The sequence below is a fragment of the Anabrus simplex genome, chromosome 1 (genome assembly GCF_040414725.1).
Source record: "Anabrus simplex isolate iqAnaSimp1 chromosome 1, ASM4041472v1, whole genome shotgun sequence".
NCBI classification, from domain to species: domain Eukaryota; kingdom Metazoa; phylum Arthropoda; class Insecta; order Orthoptera; family Tettigoniidae; genus Anabrus; species Anabrus simplex.
Window position 1 is genome coordinate 648,290,338 of NC_090265.1, and position 23,728 is coordinate 648,314,065.

At 37.7% G+C, this 23,728-nt stretch overlaps 1 protein-coding gene across 1 annotated transcript in view; it reads left to right on the forward strand.

Annotated features, from left to right (window-relative positions):
• Edem2 (ER degradation enhancer, mannosidase alpha-like 2) overlaps window positions 1–23,728 on the forward strand; it is a 212,239-nt gene that overhangs the window by 90,194 nt on the left and 98,317 nt on the right. The window contains exon 15 of the mRNA XM_068225114.1: window positions 12,048–12,248. Within this exon, the coding sequence (XP_068081215.1) occupies window positions 12,048–12,248 (201 nt within the window). The remainder of the gene's footprint in view (window positions 1–12,047; window positions 12,249–23,728) is intronic.

Below are 23,728 nucleotides of genomic sequence, written 5' to 3' on the forward strand. Positions count from 1 at the left end.
TACTTGTCCTTGCTCCTAAGTGCTTTAAGAAGTTTGCCGTCTTATCTTTTCACATAAGATTAACAACTTCAACAGACAAACAACTTTGTATTTTAATTTAACCACCACTAAGAGAGACTTTTATCCTAAATATTTAAGCTATTATAAGCTCCTTACGCCATCTCTAGAATAAGGCACTATATTTACCAGATTTCATTTCAACGCAGAAATTTATGTATTCATTTTGAACTATGAACTCACTACGTTACCACATATAAAAACAAGACATTCGTAATAATCTATAACAGGGATTGATTTTAAGACTTTGTCATTAGAGTACTTATAACTGCTGTATTCTACTTCCTAGTCTTTTTTAGACATTTGTACCTTCAACAGTATCCTCTTATTTATATTTTAAACCTTCGTTAAAATCTACGAATATGAACAATCAGGATCCCGATTTTTTTTCATTTTTTCAGGTACGAGATTTTTAGGCTGATGATGCCCTCATTATGGGCGAAACATGTCCCTGAATTCTATGTTAAGATCTATTTCTTAAATTTATTCCGGCCCCGTGGTGTAGGGATAGCGCGCCTGCCTCTTACCTGGAGGCCCCTGGTGCAATTCCTGGCCAGCTCAGGGATTTTTACCTGCAACTGAGGGCTGGTTCGAGGTCCACTCAGCCTACGTGATTACACTTGAGGAGCTATCTGACGGTGAGATGGCGGCCCCGGTCTAGAAAGCCAAGATAATGGCCGACCAGACGACACCTCGTAATCTGTAGGCCTTTGGGCTGAGCAGCGGTCGCTTGGTAGGCCATGGTCCTTCGGGGCTGTTGCGTCATGTGGGGGTTTATTTCTTAAATTTAAATAAAAGGCTTATGTATTGAATAGGTGGAATTTATATTCTAGTATTATTCTTTGACTTTAAGTACATTTCAATACGGACCATAACATGAGATTTGTAACATGTAAAATGTTAGTAGCCGGGCTGAGTGGCTCAGACAGTTGAGGCGCTGGCCTTCTGACCCCAACTTGGCAGGTTCAATCCTGGCTCAATCTGGTGGTATTTGAAGGTGCTCAAATACGTCCGCCTCGTGTCGGTAAATTTACTGGCATGTAAAAGAACTCCTGCGGGACTAAATTCTGGCACCTCGGCGTCTCCGAAAACTGTAAAAGTAGTTAGTGGGACGTAAAGCCAATAACATTATTAACATTTTTAATTTTAGTAATGGTTTGTTTAACCAGTTACACAGCTGGACTAATTCTGGTTATCGATTGAACATACGATTGTAGACACGTTGGTTGCGAGACCATCTATACATTGTTTGCTCTTGTTACTGGTTTGCTATATCATTATTGATGCTATAGATTATATGACATTTGGGATGGTGTGTGTTGTAATGTCCAATTTTTTCAGTGCAATTTTTTCCTTGCACAAAAGAAGTGCAGCCATTATGTGGATAAATAGGGTAATACCCGAGTCCATCGAGCTTTAACTCCAGTATTGCTAGGCCAGCATGAGAATGGAGGGATTTGGGGATAATTTGTTCTGCAAGCTCACTTCATTTTGAAGTTAGAAGACATTAGATTACAAATTTTCATGGTTGTTGGCATTACAGCCAAGTCATTTGACATTAGTCACATTGCCTAGAATATTTCCTCCCAACTAAATCTTACTGTTTCCTTTCATTACTTACTGTAATAAAGTATTTGGGTAAACTTTGCACAATGAGGTTGAAAGATTGGAGTCTATTGCTAATTTGAATCAACTCCAAAGCCTCGCCATTGAGAGGAAAATGTATCACTCAATTCATTAATCAGATACACTACTGTGGTGGAAAAGTTATTATAACCTGAACGTGAAATTTAGTATGACTTTTTAAACTTCTAGACCGTATCAGTAACATGGGTGATTCAGCCTCCTGAAGTTGGATGAACTTAGGAACATTAACACGTTCCCTTCGGTAGTGATTTTTGATGACTTAATGTTACGTTGTATTGGCCCACCGGTGACCCGATGCTGCCTTTTAGTTATTATCGCTTCGGGTCACTGGTGACCTGACGAATTTGACTTTGTGTAGTCCCTACTATGAAATCCAAAACAACGTGGGTGCACTTGTTGTGTGCGTTATTGTTGAGGAGACATTCCAATGTATTTACTTCTGCGGCAGATTTCCGATTCAACAAGTGTGTGACCCAGAAATGACTCCAGAAGTAAATGCTAGTTTCTCGTTCATTCCTTAATCTGTTCTTATGAGAATATAGATAGGCCTATGTTAATTATTTTCATATTATGCTTAGTAATAAAATAGTATGACAAAAGACAAAGAATATAAATTAAAAACAATATTTACTAGACATGAGAAAAACAATTGAACAGCTATTTACAGTTGAAACTTAAGAAAAATATAACATTTGCCTATAATTTTCAGAAAAGTCATCAAGTAAAACGACTGATTTTCAGAAGAAATATAGCACAAACACTGTCGCTGTTGCGATTTACACGTTCACTGGCACTTTTTCACATGAGTTTCATTGAAGCACTCGATACAGATTTTTGGTGCTCCTGCACACACTGCTCAGAATGTCACCACCTTCTTCGTTTTGTTGCCTGCAGTTCTCTTACCATGCTATGCAAATATATCTCCTTATAGCACACTGTGCAGTGTAGCTGCATTTTTCTGGCTGGTACTTCCACTTTGCCCAGTGTGTGTGTCTGCCCTGTTCCTAGTTGGAGGTGTACAGGATGTAGCAGTACTGTACCGACATAGAGAGAAGGCAAGAAATTCCTTGAAATAACGAAAAGACTTATTCTGTCCAGAATTGCGCTTGCAGTGTAGGATCCAGGCATTTACAACAGCATTCCCCAGGAGAAGTTTTAACACCCTTTTGATCTTGTTGTAGTGCAACACAGATTTCGTCTTCAAAATTGGATCTCCTTTCCTGTTCCTTTTCCTGGTATCTTCAAAATGTTGCCATGATCAGGTACAGTGGATATCATCATCATCATCATCCCCCTGCTTATAAATGTTATCTGCGGAAGATAATAAACATGTCAATAACCACTCCAGTAAATAAAAATCTGAAAATTTAAATTTGCTTACCTGAGAGCATTGTTGAAAGGAATAGGTTACCTGAGATGTCAGAACGGTGGTACTCCTTGTAATAAAAAAGAGTCTGTCATCTGAAGACAGCAACATTGTAGACTTCATTCACTATAACCGTACTGAGCGATTCCCACGTAAAATATAGGTTAGACAACAATCGGAACACAGGGTAACCCGAAGCAATATGAGTGGAAGATGCAAAAAAAAAAAAATCCTTTGGGTCACCGGTGGGGCGTTAAATGAAATAAGTTTCATTATGATAGATCTGTATTGAACTGTGTTTACAATAGAGTTAAACTAATGTATTATTAAGGTCCACCTTTTCAATACAAAATATACAGAGTTTAAATTACATAAATGATTAGGGACTAGTTTCGACCTAATATTAGGTCATCATCAGCCTAAAGCAAAATTAAAACATAAATACCAAAGAAATCAAACAATGTAAAGACACATAAGGTCTCGTAAATGTACATACCATGTGAGATATTGAGGAAAGAATTAGAGATGTGCAGCACTATGTTAAAAAATAACTCCATGACACAGATTCATAAAAAGTCGAGTGCCCATTAAAAATATGTTAAAGATAGGAATCCTTGAGTTGCTGGATAAGGAGATTAGTATATGCTGGCTCCTTTAAGATGCTGTTATCCAACTGAAGAACAACTGAGCCGATGTCATGTCATTTATTTACGATTAAAGTCCAGTGTGCCGTACAGCATTAAAAAGTTGTTAGGGATGGAAATCTTTCAGTTGTAGGTCGAAACTAGCAGTATCCTTTACTTCGATAGAAATGCTATGTTGCCATTAGGTATTGGAAATTTGTAACTAGGGCGTAGTTACTTATTCTGCAATTCTAGGAACTTTGCACCAACGGATAAGAGTAACATGCTTTGAACTGCAAGGAATAACTCTGAAACTAGTATTCCAAGAATTGATTCCTTTTTCTTTCAAGTGAAAGAAATGCACTAAAAATGTCAAGGTTCAAAAGCTGGAAATGCAAATTGCAATTATTGAAGCATCACACCACTAGCATACCTGCCAGCCCTTCTGATTTACTTGGAAACTTTCCGTTTTTTAACTCATCTTCCAATTTCCAATTTAATTTTACTTCTTCCTATTTATGACCAATATGACTCCAGTGTGGTCAATACTCTTCGCCTAGGATAAATTTTTATGTGCTTGTGTAATTTACGCAACCTCTTTTTCAAGCGTATTTATTTGATGCTTTATTTGGTGAGTGTATTGTCCGTCGCCTTCGTATATTGTGCTCCCGCTCACTTAAGCAGCGTGTGTGCTTTACAGCTGGGAATTTGAGACGGCAATCGTCATACAGGCAAGAGAGGCTAGCGTGCGCTAAAGACTCTGTTAATTGGGACGAAAGAATTTGTTATTGTGTTGTTCGTATGTTGTTAATATTGTTTCTGTGCGTAGTTTTGTTGGAGTTGTAGGCCACGTGTTTTTCTTGCAGTTCTGTGCTCTTTTTTATAGTGTTTGTTATGTCACACCGGCACAGATAAGTCTTACGTCATTTATAAGAATAAATTGGGTAAGTAAATTATATTACATAAGTCTTGGGACTAGTTTCAGCCACTTTGTGGCCATCTGTCCGACTCATTGGCTGAATGGTCAGCGTACTGGCCTTTGGTTCAGAGGGTCCCGGGTTCGATTCCCGGTTGGCTCTGGACCTTCAACCAGATTCCAATGGCCTGGGGCTGGGTGTTTGTGCTGTTCCCAATATCCCTACAACTCACACACCACACATAACACCATCCTCCACCACAATAAAACGCAGTTACCTACACATGGCAGATGCTGCCCACCCTTATCGGAAGGTCTGCGTCACAAGGGCTGCACTCGGCTAGAAATAGCCACATGAAATTAATTAAAAGTGGCCATCTTCGGCCAAATAAAAATTAAACAAATGATGTGATAACTAAAAGATATATTGTATACCAGATAAAGACAATGTTGTAGGAATAATTATAACATTAAAATATATATCATGATAAAAATTAAGATTATGATCATTTTGTCACAATATGTCTTAAAGTTTCTTATGACCTCAGGCAAAGAAGTAAATCTGGAAATGATAGCCAGAATTAAGAAAATAAATTAAAACGGAGAAAAATTATTAATGAGACTTACCTCTAATGTCAGATATAGAATAAGCACAGACTAGCTGGAGAAAGCAGGCAGGCCATGTAAACAAAGATGTGGATAGGGAACAAGCACAGACTTGCTGTACGAAATATAATAGAGGGATGTTCCACCATTGAACACACTGTAAAATATCTGAAATTTATTAAGCGAAGACCGGTTTAGACTCCCTTGGAGTCATCATCAGTTCTTGTAGAATAATTAAATCAAAGGGAACCTGATAACAATCATCATTTGGATTGCTTACATATATCTCAGTAGGTTGACATAAAACATGACAAAATTATATACACAATGGCAAATGCCTAAATACATATCAATAGGTTGACATAAAACATGAGACAAATTATGTACACAATGACATGAAACACTTGGCACTTTAAGAAAGGTCTTGGATCTGGGTTAAAAATACTGCTGTGTGTTTGCAGACATGGAACAGACTTGTTGGTCTTGTTTTTAATGTACTTGAAAATGTATGAACTATTTGAAATATACACATTGACATGAAACACTTGGAAAGTTTTATTTCAACTGGTTCACATGTTTTCAGGTTGATTGAAAGAAGACCGACAAGTCTGTTCCGAGTTCTACAAACACACAACAGTATTTTTAAGCCAGATCCAAGAACTTTCTTAAAGTGCCAAGTGTTTCATGTCATTGTGTACTTAATTTGTCATTGTTTTATGTCAATCTATTGATATTTATTTAGGCATTTGCCATTGTGTATGTACGAATTTTGTCATGTTTTATGTCAACCTATTGAGATGTATGTAGTCAATCCTCATGATGATTATCAGATTCCATTTGATTTAATTATTCTACAAGTACTGATGATGACTCCAAGGGAGTCAAAACCAGTCTTCGCTTAATAAATTTCAAATATTTTACATTGTATTGAATGGTGGAATATCCCTTTAACTCTATTATATTAGTTATACGTCAACACGGAAATGAAAATCATAACCTATGATTGCTGTAGGAAGCAGGCAATGTGAACAAAGGAGTAGATAGGGAGAGAAGGGGTGGGGGTAGACAAGGGAGGGGAGGAGAGAAGGGGTGTTTAAGGTGGGGCTGAAGGATGAGGAAAGAAAGACTGCTCCTGAGAGGGGAATTTAAAGAGATTATAAAAGAAATAATTATTTTTATCTGAGGCATGATTACTAAAGATAGGAATTGAAAGGTCAAATAAAATGTTGATTTCTCTGAAATTTCATTTAGATTGAAGTTACAATTGAAAAACTGTTCCAGATGGATAAAACAATTTTCCATAATATTGGGTAGGGGGCCTTTTCGTATAACTTTGAGAATTTTCATGTCTTGGTTGATATTAGTGAACTTATGGTTAGTATCACACATGTGCTGTCCCATGGCCAAAAATCTGTTATATTTCAGGGCGATAACATGCTCTAAGTATCTTGTATGAAAGCTCCTACCTGTTTGACTGACATAATATGCATTACAATTATAACAATTGAGTCTATAAACACCTGATTTGGTGAACTTATTGCTATGATTAATAGAATTGATATTGTGTAAAATATCTGTTTTTCTGGTACAAGTTTTGAAGGCTATTTTGACGTCATGCTTTTAAAATATGTTTGTGATTTGGCAGACTTGTTATTATTAACCCTTTCCCACCCATATTAAAATGCATGTTTTCCCCAGAATTAAAGCAATTCTTTTCAGCCATCATTATGATAATGCAGACATTTATAAAAATGTATATTGTACAAAAACTAATATAAAAATGTATATTGTACAAAAACTAATGAACATAGAAATATGATTCTTTCACCAAATGAAAGTCAACAGTACATACATATAGGAAATGGGTGCATTGTAGAGTTTAATTTATAACTTCAACTCCTCTTTGTTGGCGGAACAATAGAAAGCAATCGGATTTGCACAAACACAAGTTGCATTGTTTACACATAAAGGCTGACTGCACATTTCTTCCAGATAAAGTCCTCTTTTTGTCAGCAGCACATTTCACACATAATTTTACCTTACCAGGAATTTTTACTATGGAATGGAATTATTTTGGAGATGTGGTTGCATCAGGAAGACTTCTTTTTCTTCCTACTTGTTTGCAGCAAGTGAAATTCCCAATCAGCTGTTTGACAATTTGCGTCCTGAATTCTAGCTGTGTTGTTCCATATTTACTGTTGCAGGATCTATTACTTTGGTCAAATACAATAAATGAATTCCCTATAGCAATGTTCATAATGAAATAGAAAATATACTTCCACCATTTCACGGATGGTCTGCCAACTTTGTAATATGAACGTGCTTGATCACTTCGGTCAACTCCACCCATATTTTTCATGTAGTTGTGTACAGTTTCTGGTGCTTGCATATCAATTCTTTCATTGCTATGCCCCGTTTTTTCTTCAGGGTTAAAAAAACTGCAGGGTTACTGTTGGTACTGAGGAAAGCAACGTCTCTTTTATCATGCCAGACTGTGGCAATGACATCTCCAGCTTGCATAAATTTAGAATCTCCTCTTTTCATCTTCAGGCTTTTGGTATTTTTGAGGGGTAAGGGCCAATCTTTTCTGTTAGTTCTCGCTGTTCCACAACCATAAGTCTTATTGTCATTCAGTATTGACACGAGTCTTGGTGAAGTGAAAAAGTTATCAAAATATAGGTGATCATACTTTCCCCAGTATTTCCTACTCAATTCGAGAACAACTTGTTCACGTAGCAGCAAATTTTTATTCCTCTTTTGTTTCTTTCTGAGGTAGAAATCATTGTCTAAAGTATAACCTGATCTTGTTGCCAAAACCCAAGCTTTCACCCCCCCCCCCCCCCCCCACATTTGGTAGGTTTAGACTTCATATACTGTTTTATACCTAACCTACCCTTGAAAGCAATCATAGCCTCATCAACACAAAGTTCCTTTTTTAGTTTATAGATTTCTCTGAATACTGCCACAAGGTTGAGAATTGGTCTCACTTTGTACAAATAATCCAAATTTTCCTTATCTTGTTCCTCTTTTGACACCAAATGCAAATATTTTGTCAGGTCTTTGAAGTGATTTCGCGGCATTGCCTGAACTACTAAAGGGCAAGACACAAGGTCGTCTGACAAATACATGTGTGTGTCACAAAGCTGAACAATACCCATATAGATTAATATTCCAAAATATGCCTTTATTTCTTCATTTCTTCATTTCGTATCAACTATACCTTTCTTATGCTGCAAGTAAGCAGCATGCTCATTTGTTTTCTGGGCAATTAAATCGAAAATGTTTTCATCATATATAAGGGAGAAATACTCTAATGCTGTACTACCCACAGGAAGAGAATGGCAAGGTCCTACCTCTTCAATAAAGTCCAGCGGTTCGATGTAAGACAATGTCTTTGTCCACTGAAAGTTAGGCCTACACTCTGTCATCACGCATGTGTACGTTGTCATTTCCTGAAATATCGTCACTTTCATTTTCACTTTCCACTTTACTGAGTTCACTTAAGCCACTACTAACAGTTTCACAGTCAGAATTATCGTTCACCAAACGTTCAATGTTGTTATCGCATAAAATATTTTCACGCGAATTAAGCGTCGACATGTTTGTTTACAATATGTCACTGCCTTCCATATTTCATGTTCTAATACGCCTGCTAAGGTTTTAAAAGAAGAAAACTAATATCTTTGGTCTCTAGGAAGTGCACATGGTAGTAACAGTAGGTTATATTTGTCTATTGGCCGATAGATGGCTCATACATGTGACTAGAAGTAGAAGTACGCTTTACTACGCTATGGGCGGAAGAGGGTTAAACGTAAAAGTAGATAAAATATTGTTATGAATTTTTTCTTTTGTTAAGGTGGTTGAAGGTTGGTGTTTATGTTTATTAATGATTTTCTCTATAAAGGAGCTGTTGTAGCCATTAAATTTAGCTGTACTGCGAATGGTTTAATTTTTTTAAATTCTTTTTTAGACAGCGGGATGCTAAAAGTGCGGTGTACCATGCTATGATATGCTGCACATTTATGGGTATGTGGGTGTATGGAATCTTGATGGATTGTGTTAGCGGTTTGAGTTGGTTTTCTAAAAATCTTATAGCTCAATTAACCAGGTTGTCTGATGATCGTTAGATCTAAATAATTGATTTTTTTATCGTTTTCTGATTCTAGTGTAAACTTGATAAGTGGGTCAATGTGATTAAGATTGAATAGAGTGGTGATGGCATCAGTTGCATTTTCGTTCATGATCACAAGAGTGTCATCCACATATCTTGTCCAAAAAGTAATGTTACTAAAGATGTTGTTATTAATTTTGGTGTGTTCGAAATGATCCTGATAGATTTCAGCCAGGATGCCTGATGCCGGTGATCCCATAGCTAACCCATTTTGTTGATAAATGGTATTGTCAAATATGAAATAATTGTTATTCAAAACCATTTTTAGAATAGAGATGAAATCATGAATTTCTAGTGTGATCAGACCACTGTGTTTATTCAAATTGTTGTGAATAATGGGACAAATTTTTGGAATCAGGATGCTTGGGTACATGTTAACAATATCGAAGGAATGGAGAGAATAGTTGGGTTGAATAGTAACATGATTTAGTTTTTCAACCAATTCTTTAGTGTTCTTAATGGAATTTACAGATGAAAAAAGGTAATTTCTTTTGAGGAAATGTTGGATGAACTGTGAAATTTTATATAAAGGACTGGGTCTGTAATTAATGATGGGTTGGATGGGAACATCAGTTTTATGTGTGTTGGGAAGTGCTTTGGCATTTGGCAGGCTTGGATTCGTATTCATTTCTTTCTTTCTTTGTCTGTTAATAGACATGATGCATTTTTTTTTAGTGTTTCAGATTCGTGATACAAAGCTAGAACAGGTAGATAATTTCAAGTATTTAGGTTGTGTGTTCTCCCAGGATGGTAATATGGTAAGTGAGATTAAATCAAGGTGTCGTAAAGCTAACGCAGTGAGCTCGCAGTTGCGATCAACAGTATTCTGTAAGAAGGAAGTCAGCTCCCAGACGAAACTATCTTTGCATCAGTCTGTTTTCAGACCAACTTTACAGGAGCGAAAGCTGGATGGACTCAGGATATCTTATTCATATATTAGAAGTAACAGACATGAAAGTAGCAAGAATGATTGCTAGCTCAAACAGGTGGGAACAATGGTAGGAGGGTACTTGGAATGAGGAGATAAAGGCTAATTTAGGAATGAACTCGATGGATGAAGCTGTACGCATAAACCGGCTTCAGTGGTGGGGTCATGTGAGGCGAATGGAGGAGGGTAGGTTACCTAGGAGAATAATGGACTCTGCTATGGAGGGTAAGAGAAGTAGAGGTAGACCAAGACGACGATGGTTAGACTCGGTTTCTAACGATTTAAAGATGAGAGGTATAGAACTAAAAGAGGCCACAACACTAGTTGCAAATTGAGGATTGTGGCGACGTTTAGTAAATTCACGGAGGCTTGCAGACTGAACGCTGAAAAGGCATAACAGTCTATAATGATTTATGTGTGTATGTATGTATTATGTATGTATTATGTATGTATTATGGCCACCAGACATAACAAATGTTATCTCCAAGTGTTCAGAGATACCTATAAAATTGAATTTCTGTTCATTTTGCAGTTTAATAAAGGAAACTGTTATGCAGTTTGTTCTGTTTGTCAGTGTGATATATATATATCTCGCATGGAGGGAAGACTGATTTTGTAGCTCGCAGTATCACACAAAAACACAAAGATAGTGGTAGCTGTCTCGAGAGGAACAAAAAATTAAGGGTATTTTATTTTATTTATTGTAGGCAGGAAGGAAGATAATGCAATCACTCGAGCAGAATATTTGTTCATGGTGTTCATTTTTTAATATAACCTTGCATTATCTTGTTCCGATCATGTAGGACCATTGTTCAGAAAGATGTTTGCAGATTCACACATTGCAAAGAAGTATGCATGTGCTATAATAAAAACATTTGCCGTAATTATTGAAATGGCCCGTGATGCAGATAGTAAGGTGATTCAAACTTTAAAGAGGTGCTTATGAAACTACTCCTCCCTTGCAGTGATAGCTGACGAAGTAAGTGAAATTTTACTACCCAGTAGAACAAAAGTACCACTCTGTGGGGAGACAATACAGTGCACTGTCTAATTGTACACTATGATAGTCGTACAAAGCATGATATTTTTAAATTGGCATGTGTCTCAGAAGATGACCTTGTCCAAAATAGCAAATATTTCCATCTTTTCTCATATTACAGGTCAATATTGTTTGAAGCTTAGGACTCTCACAGCCCAAATACATTCATGCTGTCCTTCTCACTCTGCTTTCTAGGTTGCAACTTTGTGTACATTATGTAAAATTTTTGCAAGGTCGGATAAATCTCTGGGGCTGTTGAGTTTTCCCCCCTGTAGCATTTCATTCCAGTAGTGCTTCATAACCATACATTTATCATTGTCTTGTAGGTGTGTAATAGACTGGAATGAAATTCAGTAAATTGCAGTTTTAGAATGGTTTTTACTTGTGTTTTGTTTATGCTTCTATTTACTTCTTATGTTTATTTGATACTAAATAGTATCATGGATGAGTTAAAGAATTAGAGAAATTTGAGACATAACATAGTATCCCATCGATATACCCTATGTGTTTTGTCATAGCTTTATACCTTTATGAACAAGAAAATAAGAAATTTCACTTACTAACAGTGGGTACTTCCTTTTTATTTTACAATTTTTGTTTTGTTAGAATCTCATCTGATATCAAAACTGTCTATTTCAGTCATGCTTTGCTGTTGTAAGTTAACTTTCTTGAAATAGCTTTTTTTTTTTTAAAGGCTAAGACTGCTGCCGACGCAGAGGAGGGTCTGATGTTCATGCAGGAGATGGTAGAATTGTCGAAGTCCCAGTCTCAGCAGCCTGATGCTCCTCCTCAAGCTGTATACTTCAAGACAATCAGTGAAACAGGAGTGGAACACACAGTTATTATTAATGCTGGACCTGCTCACTTCGGCCAGGAACTTCGCGGAAATACCAAGGTAAATTTTTACTTGTGTTTTGTTTATGCTTCTATTTACTTATGTTTATTTGATACTAAATAGTATCATGGATGAGTTAAAGAATTAGAGAAATTTGAGACATAACATGGTATCCCATTGATATACCCTATGTGTTTTGTCATAGCTTTATACCTTTATGAACAAGAAAATAAGAAATTTCAGTTACTAACAGCGAAAGTGGTGATAAAAATTATTTGAATATTTGGTGAATGTAGGGCTACGATGATTGGCATTGGCATTCATTGTATAGTACTTTAAATCATGATGCTCTAGAATTGTGACCGTTTAATCTGTGGCACCCATTGCTAGTAATTATCATATGTTTTGTTCTTCGAGTGATGTACAAATATCACAATATAGATTTATGTTAACTCACGGAATCAAAATGTTTTATCCTTGTAATAGCATGCTGGTTTTATAACTTTAGTGTTCGTGTAATGGCTGCATTGAATTTAATAAGTTTGTATAAATGATTGTGTTTACATTTTAATTTCAGTTGATTATAAGTTATGTTTTTAAAAAAAATTAAAATTCATTCACTCGCATCCGGGTGATAGTGGGTTCGAACCCCACTGTCAGCAGCCCTGAAGATGGTTTTCCATAGTTTCCCATTTTCACATCAGGTAAATGCTGGGGCTGTACCTTAAATAAGGCCACTACCACTTCTTTCCCATTCCTAGGCCTTTCCTGTCCCATCGTCGCCATAAGACCTATCTGTGTTGGTGCGACGTAAAACAAATAGCAAAAAAAAAAAAAAGAATTCCTTCAGGGATGGGATAATTCCAGGATGAATCTCTTTTCAAAATGACTGACTGAAATTGATGAATTTAAATGGAATTATTGTTTAAATTTGTATCAATTTTGTGAAGTCATGTAGCTCACTTCATTGTACTGTGAGTACAGATCTTCATGGTAAAGTAAAAGGTAAATAGGGAGATAGGAACAAGAAAAGGAATACATAATAGGACAGACAAAATGGCAGGTCAGCAAAGAAAGATGGAGCAACAGAAAAAGGACACGAGAACAAACATGAAAATCTTGGATGGCACAGACAATCTCCACATCTTCATACACTGCCATCTTCAAATAGATAGACCCTCTCCTCATCAATCCCAGTTCTTCTACATCCATCTCTTTTTAGCCCCAGTGAGTTAGTTTCTGCTTCCGAGCTTTATCAGGAGGGTGGGCATCAACACTCATTGGGGCCATCTTGTCGGATCTTGTCTTCACTTGGGAAGTGTAGAGTAAGAAGAAAGCTGGGTAAGTACTGGAAATGGGAAGAAACATAAGAAAGATGAATACAGGTGATTAAAGATCAGGAACACAGGGCAAACACAAAAGGAGAAAAAGATCCCAATGGACACTTGTATGTATGAATGTATATATATTACTGATGTAATATTTACTTGGTATATTGTATTGAAAAGGCGGACCCTCGTGTCAATTTATTTCTTATAATTGCACTTCACAGCACACTGACCCGGTGTGTAACATCTGGTATGGGTCCCAGCTCAGGGTTACGAGTGAAGACCTCAACGGCATCTACGGCGGAGAAGGTGGACTTCGGTACGGCGGAGATGGCGGAAGGGGCATACCCGTAGCGTCTGTACTCCAGAGGAGCGGCTACGAAAGGCGTCTGTCTCCATGTTAGGGGCGGCCTAATTTTGAACCTGGCAGTAGGTATAAAATGCCTTTGGGTGTGGCGAGCCCATCGTAACAATAGCCTGTATGGACAAAGCAGATATGGTGCCTCGGAAAAGGTTAGGGCGTCCCCTGCTAAAAGCGACGCGCAGCTCTTCAGGTGCTGGGGGAACTGTGAAAAATGGGCAACCAGCACCAAACTACATCAAAATTGCAACAGTTAATGTACTGACACTGACTGGAAAGACAGAAGAACCGGTTGACTTCATGATAGAAAAAGATATAGCCATACTTGGACTGTGCGAGACCAAGAAGAGGGGTACAGGGGAGATCCCTCTGAGAGAAGGATACAGGCTGTATTACAGCGGAGGACCTGAAGCAAAAAATGGAGTGGCCATCATACTTAGAAGAGAAATCCAAGAATACCTGGAATATACAAAGTACCTCAGCGATAGGATGATGATGAGACTCCAGTTTGAAAATGGCGTGAAAGATCTATTTCAGTTGTATGCCCCACAAACTGGTTGCATAGATGAACATCTAGAGGACTTCTTAGAGGAAGTGGAGAGACAGATAGAAGATAAGGAAGTACTATTGATGGGAGATCTAAATGCACAAGTTGGAATGGAAAGACAAGGAAAGGAAGATGTTGTAGGACCGTTTGGATATGGAAATGTAAATCCAGAAGGCGAGTTGTTGGTGGATTTTTGCATGAGGAATCAAATGATTGTTGGAAACACCTGGTTTAGGAAGAAGAACAGTCAGAAGATTACAAGGTATGGTTGGGGAGACAGACGAACAAAGACCATGATTGATTATATAATCATAGAGAAAGAACACCGGAAGAACCTTGTAGATGTAACAGGCATGCCTGAAGAAGCCTTTGGAGGAGATCATAGAGTTGTGATAGGAAAATTGAAAGTTGGAAAGATTGAAAAACCCCAATTAAGAAGAGAGAAAAGAATTGAAGTATGGAAGTTGAAGGAGAAAAGCATACAAGAAGAATTTCAAAGGGAAATAATACCCTTGGTACCCAGGACAGAGGTGGGGAATGTTGAAGAGGAATGGAAAAGATTTAAGGAAGCACTGGTTGGATGTGAAGAAAAGGTGTGTGGTAGAACATCAGGAAATGTGAAAGACAAAGAAACACACTGGTGGAATGATAGGGTAAGGACTAAAATGAAGGAAAAGAAAATGGCATGGAAAGCATGGAAAACATCTAAGACTGAAGAAAGTAGAAGAAAATATGTGGAGGCAAAGAATTTGGCCAAGAAAGTAGTGGAGGAAGAAAAGAGGAAAAGCTGGGCCTTATTCACACAGAAATTGAGAGATGATACGCAGGGCAGCAAGAAATTACTGTATGGTATCTTAAGAAACAAAAAGAGAGATCAAGTAAACACCAGATTTGTGAAGGATGAAGGTGGCATAATTTTAACAAAGCCAGAAGAAATAAGAAAGAGATGGAGAGAGTATTTTCAGAAGCTGCTGAACATAAGAACGGATGACAGTCATTCAATGGACGACCAGGAAAGGGAATTAGCTGATGAAGAAATGGATAAAGAAATTACAATGAATGAAATTGAAATGGCAGTAAGAAAGATGAAGAATGGAAAAACTGCTGGAATAGATGAAATTTCAGTGGAGATGATAAAGGCAGCTGGAGCTGTAGGCCTGCAGTGGACATATCGGGTTCTCAGGAATGTCTGGGAGAATGAGGAGGTCCCTGAGGATTGGCAAAAAGGAATAATCATCCCAATTTTCAAGAAAGGTGACAAAGTTTTGAAGAACTACAGGGGAATTACTCTAATATCCCATGTTGCTAAGATAATGGAAAGGATACTGGATAGTAGAATAAGGTTGAGGGTTGAGAATCAGATACAGGAAAATCAGTTTGGTTTCAGAATGGAAGGTCAACAATAGAGCCCATTTTCATTATGAGACAACTAATGGAAAAGCATTGGGAGTACGGGAATGATATGGTGATGACATTCATTGATATTGAAAAGGCATATGACAGTGTCCCTAGAACGAAAGTTTGGGACAGTCTGGTGCAAAAAGGAATTGGACAGGGATTAATAAAAATGATCATGGCATTGTATAAGGAATGTTGTAGTTGCATGCAAACACAAGTTGGCAGGACAAGTTGGTTCAAAATAACTAGTGGGCTGAGACAGGGAAGTGTTCTATCACCAATCCTGTTTACAGTAGTAATGGATGACATCATGAGAACAGCAAAAGCAGCATATGGAGGAAGAGAAATGAACATGATGTCATTTGCAGATGATATTGTGATTTGGGGAGAAGACGACAGGAAGGTCCAAGAACAGTTGAATGTGGTGAATGGGAAGATTGAAGAATGTGGATTGAAAATAAGTGTAGAAAAGAGTAAAACTCTTGTTATGACTAGAGGGGAGAAAGAAGGGAAAGGTCAGATTAGACTTGCAGACAAGCCCCTGGAAGTAGTGGAAACGTTTAAATACCTGGGGAGTGAATTAATGGAGAATGCTCGACTGGATGCTGAGATTAGTAAAAGGATTCAAGCTGGAAGTTGTTTCTATCATAGTGTAAGAAACATATTATGGGACAAAGATGTGCAATGGAAGCAAAGGATACTATGTACAAGATGTATTACGTACCCATAACAACTTACGGAGCAGAAACTTGGACAATGACAAAGAAGGATGAGAGTCGAATACAGGCAGCCGAAATGAAGTTCTTGAGGAGTATGATACAGAAGAGTAGAAGAGACAAAATAAGGAATGAGAAAATCCGGGAAGAAATTGGAGTGGAAAAAATGAATGATAGAATAGAGATGGTTTGGGCACATAAAGCGAATGAGCGACGAAAGAATTCCAAAAAAGGTGATGGAAATGCAAATCCAAGGAAGGAGAGGCCGTGGACGACCACGATTGAGAAGGAAGGATACCATCCAACGCAGCATTATAGAAAGAAACCTGGACTGGGACACAGTGTTGGAGGAGGAGTGGTGGAAAGACCAAAGAAAGTGGAGAGGAACCATATTTGCCCCTACCCGGCTACAGCTGGATAAATGGAAATGATGATGATGAATTGCACTTCAATATGGAACAGAAATGAAATTTATAACTTGTAATCTGATACTATGAGAAAGTGTGTTTAATTTTATTCTGATAAAATTATAGTATCACTCCAGAGGCTTCTGTTGAAAAGTTTGTTTTCTTCTTCAAACGGCATCACCTAACCATATATATATCATGAAAACATATTTCAGGCACATGTAGAGCAATGATAACCTCTTTGCTAAAAATTTACATGGAAGTAGCCCCTCTGAAATTTAACTAGACACAAAAAATATAAACTATCCACTGAAGTCAGTGACGTACTCTGCCATATCTTGAGGTGTATCACATTCTAACTTAATTTCAGTATATAATATTAAAATCAAGCAATCATTTACTTCAACTTTTATTTCTAAGGAGTTAACAACTGCTGTTGGTCACGTTATTTACGCATTTATTATGAAAACATGTTATCCTCTTTCATTTCAAATTTTCTTTAGAGAGCAGCAGACAGGTATTACTAATTGACCACATTGCCTTTGAATGTCGATAAGAGAGCTCGCAAGTGTACATAGCGAGAAAACTGTACCGAAGATGTTCGATCGCATTTTGTGGCAAACGTTTCAGTTTTCTTATTCAGACAGTCACCTAACCTAACTTAACCATACTATGTGTATGATGAAAACATATTTGAAGTGTCAGTAGAGAAATGATAACCTTCTTGCCATAAATTGACGTGGGAATAGTCTTACCAAAATTTAACCAGTCGCGAGAAAATATAAGCTAGCTTCTGAAATCAGTGATGCGTTCTACCATATTTTGAGGTGTTTTGCATACTTACTTAATTTCAGTGTATATTATTAGATTTAAGCGATCGTTTACTTAGCCTTTATTTCTAATGAGTTGACCAACTATTATTGACCACGTTATTTACATATTTATTATGAAAATGTGTTCTCCTCTTCCATTTCTAATTTTCTTACGGAACAGCAGTTCACGGATATTACTAATCGTCTCCGACATCGCCTACGAATATCAACAAGAGAGCACGCAAGTCCACATAGCTAGAAAACTATACCAAAGGTCGCATTTTGTGGTAAATGCTTAAGTTTTTTTTAAAATTCAAACAGCGTCGCCTAACCTAACTTAACTGTATATGTACCATGAAAACTTATACCAAGCGCCAGTAGAAGAGTGATAAACCTTCTCGCTATAAATTTACATGGGAATAGCCGTACTGAAATTTAACCAGACATGAGAAAATATAATCAAACCTCTAAAATCAATGATGCAGTCTCCAATATCTCGAGGTGTACATTTTTACTTAATTTCAGTATTTAAATTATGCGATCATTTACTTTAGCCTTTATTTGTAACGATTTAATAACTGCTATTGGCCAATGTAGAAAGATGGAGCAACAGAAAAAGGACACAAGAACAAACATGAAAATCTTGGATGGCATGGACAATCTCTACATCTTCATACACTGCTGTCTTCAAATAGCTAGACCCTCTCCCCATCAATCCCAGTTCTTCTACATCCGTATCTTTTTAGCCCCAATGAGTTAGTTTCTGGTTCCGAGCTTTTATTTTTCTGTTGCTCCCTCTTTCTACACTGATCTGGTATTGTGTTTGTCCTATTTTTGTGTTCCTTTCTTTGTTCCCATCTCTCAATACATGAACAGATTTGACACTTGTTTTTTTTTTTTTTCCAATACTTGAAAGGTAAGTAGAAAGTACCTGTCTGTCTGTACAATATTGATCCAAGAAGAGCTGCTATTTGAAACTCAATTGGAATGTTGGTATGGCATGAACATTAGCAGAGTTCATCGCTGTATGTTGAACAATTTGTCATCTTCCATGTTCTGTCCTCTGATTTCTTCAAGAGGAATGGAATGGCCTTTAGTTCTGTGACTGTTTACTTCACTTTTTTCCCCATCTCTTTTTCCATTCATCTCATGTACAGAATTATGCTTGTGGGAGTATTATAAGTAGAGCTACTCGTAGGATCTAATGACATTGCTTAGGAACAAATTTCTACTTACAGTAAAACCTTGTTAAGATGTTTCTTTAGGGGACAACAAAAATGAACGTGTTAAGCGAGAAAACGTGCTACTGAGTATACGAATAAAAACTATCCAACAAGGATATGGAAACACTAGTTACGATTTTTTCTGACATGAGGGCATTTTATATCGTGTATCCGTGGGTGCAGTGAAAACAAAATCCACTATTTTTTAAGACGCGAGGAAAGTGTTAAAAGGTGTGGCACACACAAGAGAACGAACATGAAAACCTTTTCTTGCTGGGTCTTATAAAATAACAAGTGCACTGAAAGTTGTGAAAAACACCAAACAACAAATATGAAAACAATAAAAATATGAGTTTCATTGCTGATCACTCTCTCTCTAAAACAAATGTCAGTAGAAGCCTTTTATTTATTAAACACTATTTTCTGGTCACACTCCTAGACAATGAATTGGAGCCGTGCGGTTAGGGGCGCGCAGTTGTGAACTCGCATCCGGGAGATAGTGAGTTCGAACCCCACTGTCGGCAGCCCTGAAGATGGTTTTCCGTGGTTTCCCATTTGCACACCAGGCAAATGCTGGGGCTGTACCTTAATTAAGGCCACGCCCGCTTCCTTCCCATTCTTAGGCCTTTCCTGTTCCATTGTCACCATAAGACCTATCTTTGTCAGTGTGACATAAAGCAAATAGCAAAAAGAAGAATTGGAGGTTACATTCGACCATGTGCAACCAGGAGGAATCAGGAAGAATGACTTTGGGAGCCAGTTTTAAAAACTTCAACCAACTCGAATGGTCAAGTCGAAACTCAATCAGAGTTCAACATTCGCGACCTCTCCGTGCTTGATTGAAGATACAGATGCCAGTCCACTTTCTGACATATTTTAATTTTGTCTTCATTAGTAAGGAATTTCTCGATTTTTTTCCATATCCATTACTAGGCTATCACAAAACAAATAAGCACCACACTAGTCAATTTCAGACGATTATGTTCCTGATCCAGATATAGGCTACCATATCACGCGACAAAACTTCACTGTATCATTCAACACAAAATCAATTTCTAATTCCTGAATGGAATGCGAAATACAAGCACAAATAGACTCACTGTTATTCTGCAATTTTGTTGCTAACCGGCAAGCAAAACTGAATATTCCTGAGGCCTGACGGCTTGCTCCCCGAACGTGCAACTTATCCTGTAAAGTTCAGGAATTTAAGGCTTTTTTTCCCCGTAATTACGCAACTGGCAACGGATCTTACCCGACTTGGAAATCACGTTTCTTTCACAAGGGATGACAAATAACATTTTCAGGGCTAAGAAAAATGTGATTGTACTAAGCGGTAATAGCGAAAATTTGTGACACTATAAGTGAGGTATTTTTATATAGATTTAACACATTGCTGACCGGATGCTTGAGCTTGTCACACGTACCCTGTGGACCGGACATTTTTCTACTGAGCGTACTAGAGTCCACATGATTATAAAAATGTACATAAATATTAAACTAGTCAAGATTTTATCTTTAAAGTTTGTATGAGTCTTTATAAAACCATCTTCAGCGCCAATTCCTAATACAGTATCAATGTTTACATTGTTGTCATCAGAGTCACTTGAATGACGGAGTGTAGGCGCTTGAATATCACTTCCACTATCACTCTCACATTCAGTTTTCACTCATTCACAATCATATATCCATTTGAACGATCATCGGCATACAATTCTTCTAAAACATCGTCATCTAACACTGTATTACGCAAGCAGTCAATCTTATCATCGACTGAACTGGCAGAAAGAAAGACGACATTTCGAAACTAAATCAAAGAATGAAAGAAGGCCGTGAATGAAAGAAAAGTGGCAGATATACATCGATGATTTTTTCTGCTCAATGTGCAAGTCCGAAATAGTTCAATATATGGTCAAGGGATGTTACAGGGAGACCAAACGATGTCATGAATAAAACAGAGATTTCTTGGGGCCAGTCACCTACCACCGGCGAGCATCCTAAGAGATTTCTCGGGGCCTGTCACCCATGTGTTAATACGATGAGAATCGAGACTTTGAATTTATGACATGCTAAGCGTGAAAACGTGTTAATGAGGAACACACTATATGTCTTTTCACGAGAGTTTAATCCTGATGTAAACATAGTATGTCGACGCCTCCGTCAAAGAAAGGGTTATGATTCGCTGAGCGTGTAGTACCGACCTCCACCCTGTCAACGCCTTATGTTCGGATGTACAGGGCTGCGCATCGCATACAACAGTGCAAAGATCTGAACTTCTGAATAAATGATTAAACCTGGACTCTGTTCACTTAGTTTACTGAACACATTCACAATGCACAGCCAGTGGTTACTTCTGAGCGGACTGAGCTCGATAGCTGCAGTCGCTTAAGTGCGGTCAGTATCCAGTATTCGGGAGATAGTAGGTTCGAACCCCACTGTCGGCAGCCCTGAAAATGGTTTTCCGTGGTTTCCCATTTTCACACCAGGCAAATGCTGGGGCTGTACCTTCATTAAGGCCACGGCCGCTTCCTTCCCACTCCTAGCCCTTTCCTGTCCCATCGTCGCCATAAGACCTATCTGTGTCGGTGCGACGTAAAGCAACTAGCAAAAAAAAAAACAAACTTCTGAGCGGTTTTCCTCTTTTGTGCTTCACTACACATGATGGTCCTACCTCTTGCTGCAAGATGCAACACCTTGTCTCCACGCCGTACAGCTTGGGACTTTCCCTCACTACGAGAAGACTTCCTGTATACTTTTAGGTTAAGTCAATATTCCACCTTTACAATACCATAAGTTTATTGTCTATTTATTTAAACAACATTATTAACTATAACAGGACATGTTTCGTCTAACTTGTAGACATCAGCAGCCGTAAGATATTTAAGAAAAAGCACAAAAAGACAAGGACAGAACAACACATTAAAATAAAACTACCGAGCTCGATAGCTGCAGTCGCTTAAGTGCGGCCAGTGTCCAGCATTTGGGAGATAGTGGGTTCGAACCCCACTGTCGGCAGCCCTGAAGATGGTTTTCCGTGGTTTCCCATTTTCACACCAGGCACAAATGCTGGGGCTGTACCTTAATTAAGGCCACGGCCACTTCCTTCCCACTCCTAGCCCCTTCCTGTCCCATAGTCGCCATAAGACCTATCTGTGTCAGTGCGACGTAAAGCAACTTGCAAAAAAATAATAATAATAATAAATCGGGTTGCCGAACACGTCAACCAAAATAGCGAGTATGTTCCAGATTGTTCCAAGTACGAACGTTCAAAAGCTGTTGATGAACAAAATTAAAATCATACACATGAGACGATACAGTAAAGCTTGCTGTTAAAGTTCTTCTTGAGGGTGCCGTTGACATGCAGCATTCAGGTGCGTCGACAAAAGCTGATAATGAAGTGCGTAATGTTATTTGTAGCGGAAAAAAGATGATCAACGAGCATGTGTAGGGAATCCAGTGAGAAGATGTAAAGAATGTCATATTGGTGCAAGGTTGACATTTCTTATTAAAACTAGGTGGAATATCAGATCGTATGACGTACGTAAAAATACAGTGGACAGCCCTAGAATGAGAATAAAGATGATCATAAAAATTGAGAAAATTGAAATTAAGCAAGCTTTTACGATATAAAAACAAAAGAATGAAGAAAGGAAGATTGTGGCACATTACTTGTGTTCTCGCTTCTCAAAGAGTAATTAGCTTAGCATGTTGTTTTTTTTGGCTGACTGAGGATGAACTATGGAGGACGTGTGTGATGGGAGCCGGTGTGAGGGGAAATTAGGGGAAGGTTGGAATCAATAGACAGGGAGCGATCACGTGGAAGCTTGTTTGAATGTTTGTCGAAATAGGAACTGTTGAGTAATGCCTCAAAAATTACGTTCATAGTTTCTGAAATCTCATTTAAATTATGAGTGGGGTTGCATTTTTTATCTATGTTAATATAAATGTTTTCTAAAACGTTGAGTAAACTGTCTTTACTATGAAAATAAAGAATTTTTAGGTCCTGTTCTATGGAAGTGAAGAATTGATTGGACTCTGTCATATGAGTGCTCGTGGCGGAGTATCTTTTATGTTTGGCAGCGTTGACATGTTTTTTATATCTGATTTTTAAAAAATCCTCTTCCGGTTTGCCCAATGTAACTCGAGGAACATTGGTTGCAATTCAACTTATATACACCTGATTTATTGTATTTGTTCATAGTGTTATTGATTTTATGGTGGTTGTAAAAGAGATTAATGTTATTGTTAATTGTTTTAAAGGCAATGTTGACCTTATGCTTCTTAAAAACGTTGGTGATTTCGTAAATCTTATTATTGGTATAGGTGAAAGGGGCATAGTTGTCTGTTTTCTTTTTGTTCTCTAAGAAGGGGTTGAACTGGGTCTGTTGACAATTTTGTTGACTATCCTGTCAATGAAATGCTTACTAAAACCGTTTTTACTCGCTATTAAAAAACCATGCTAAGGTAATTACTCTTTGAGAAGCGAGAACACAAGTAATCAGATGTGCCACAATCTTCCTTTTTTCATTCTTTCATTTTTATATCGTAAAAGCTTGCTTAATTTCATTTTTTTCAATTTTTATAATCATCTTTATTCTCATTCTAGGGTCGTCCACTGTATTTTTACGTACGTCATACGATCTGATATTCCACCTAGTTTTAATAAGAAATGTCAACCTTGCACCAATATGACGTTCTTTACATCTTCTCACTGGATTCCCTACACATGCTCGTTGATCGTCTTTTTTCTG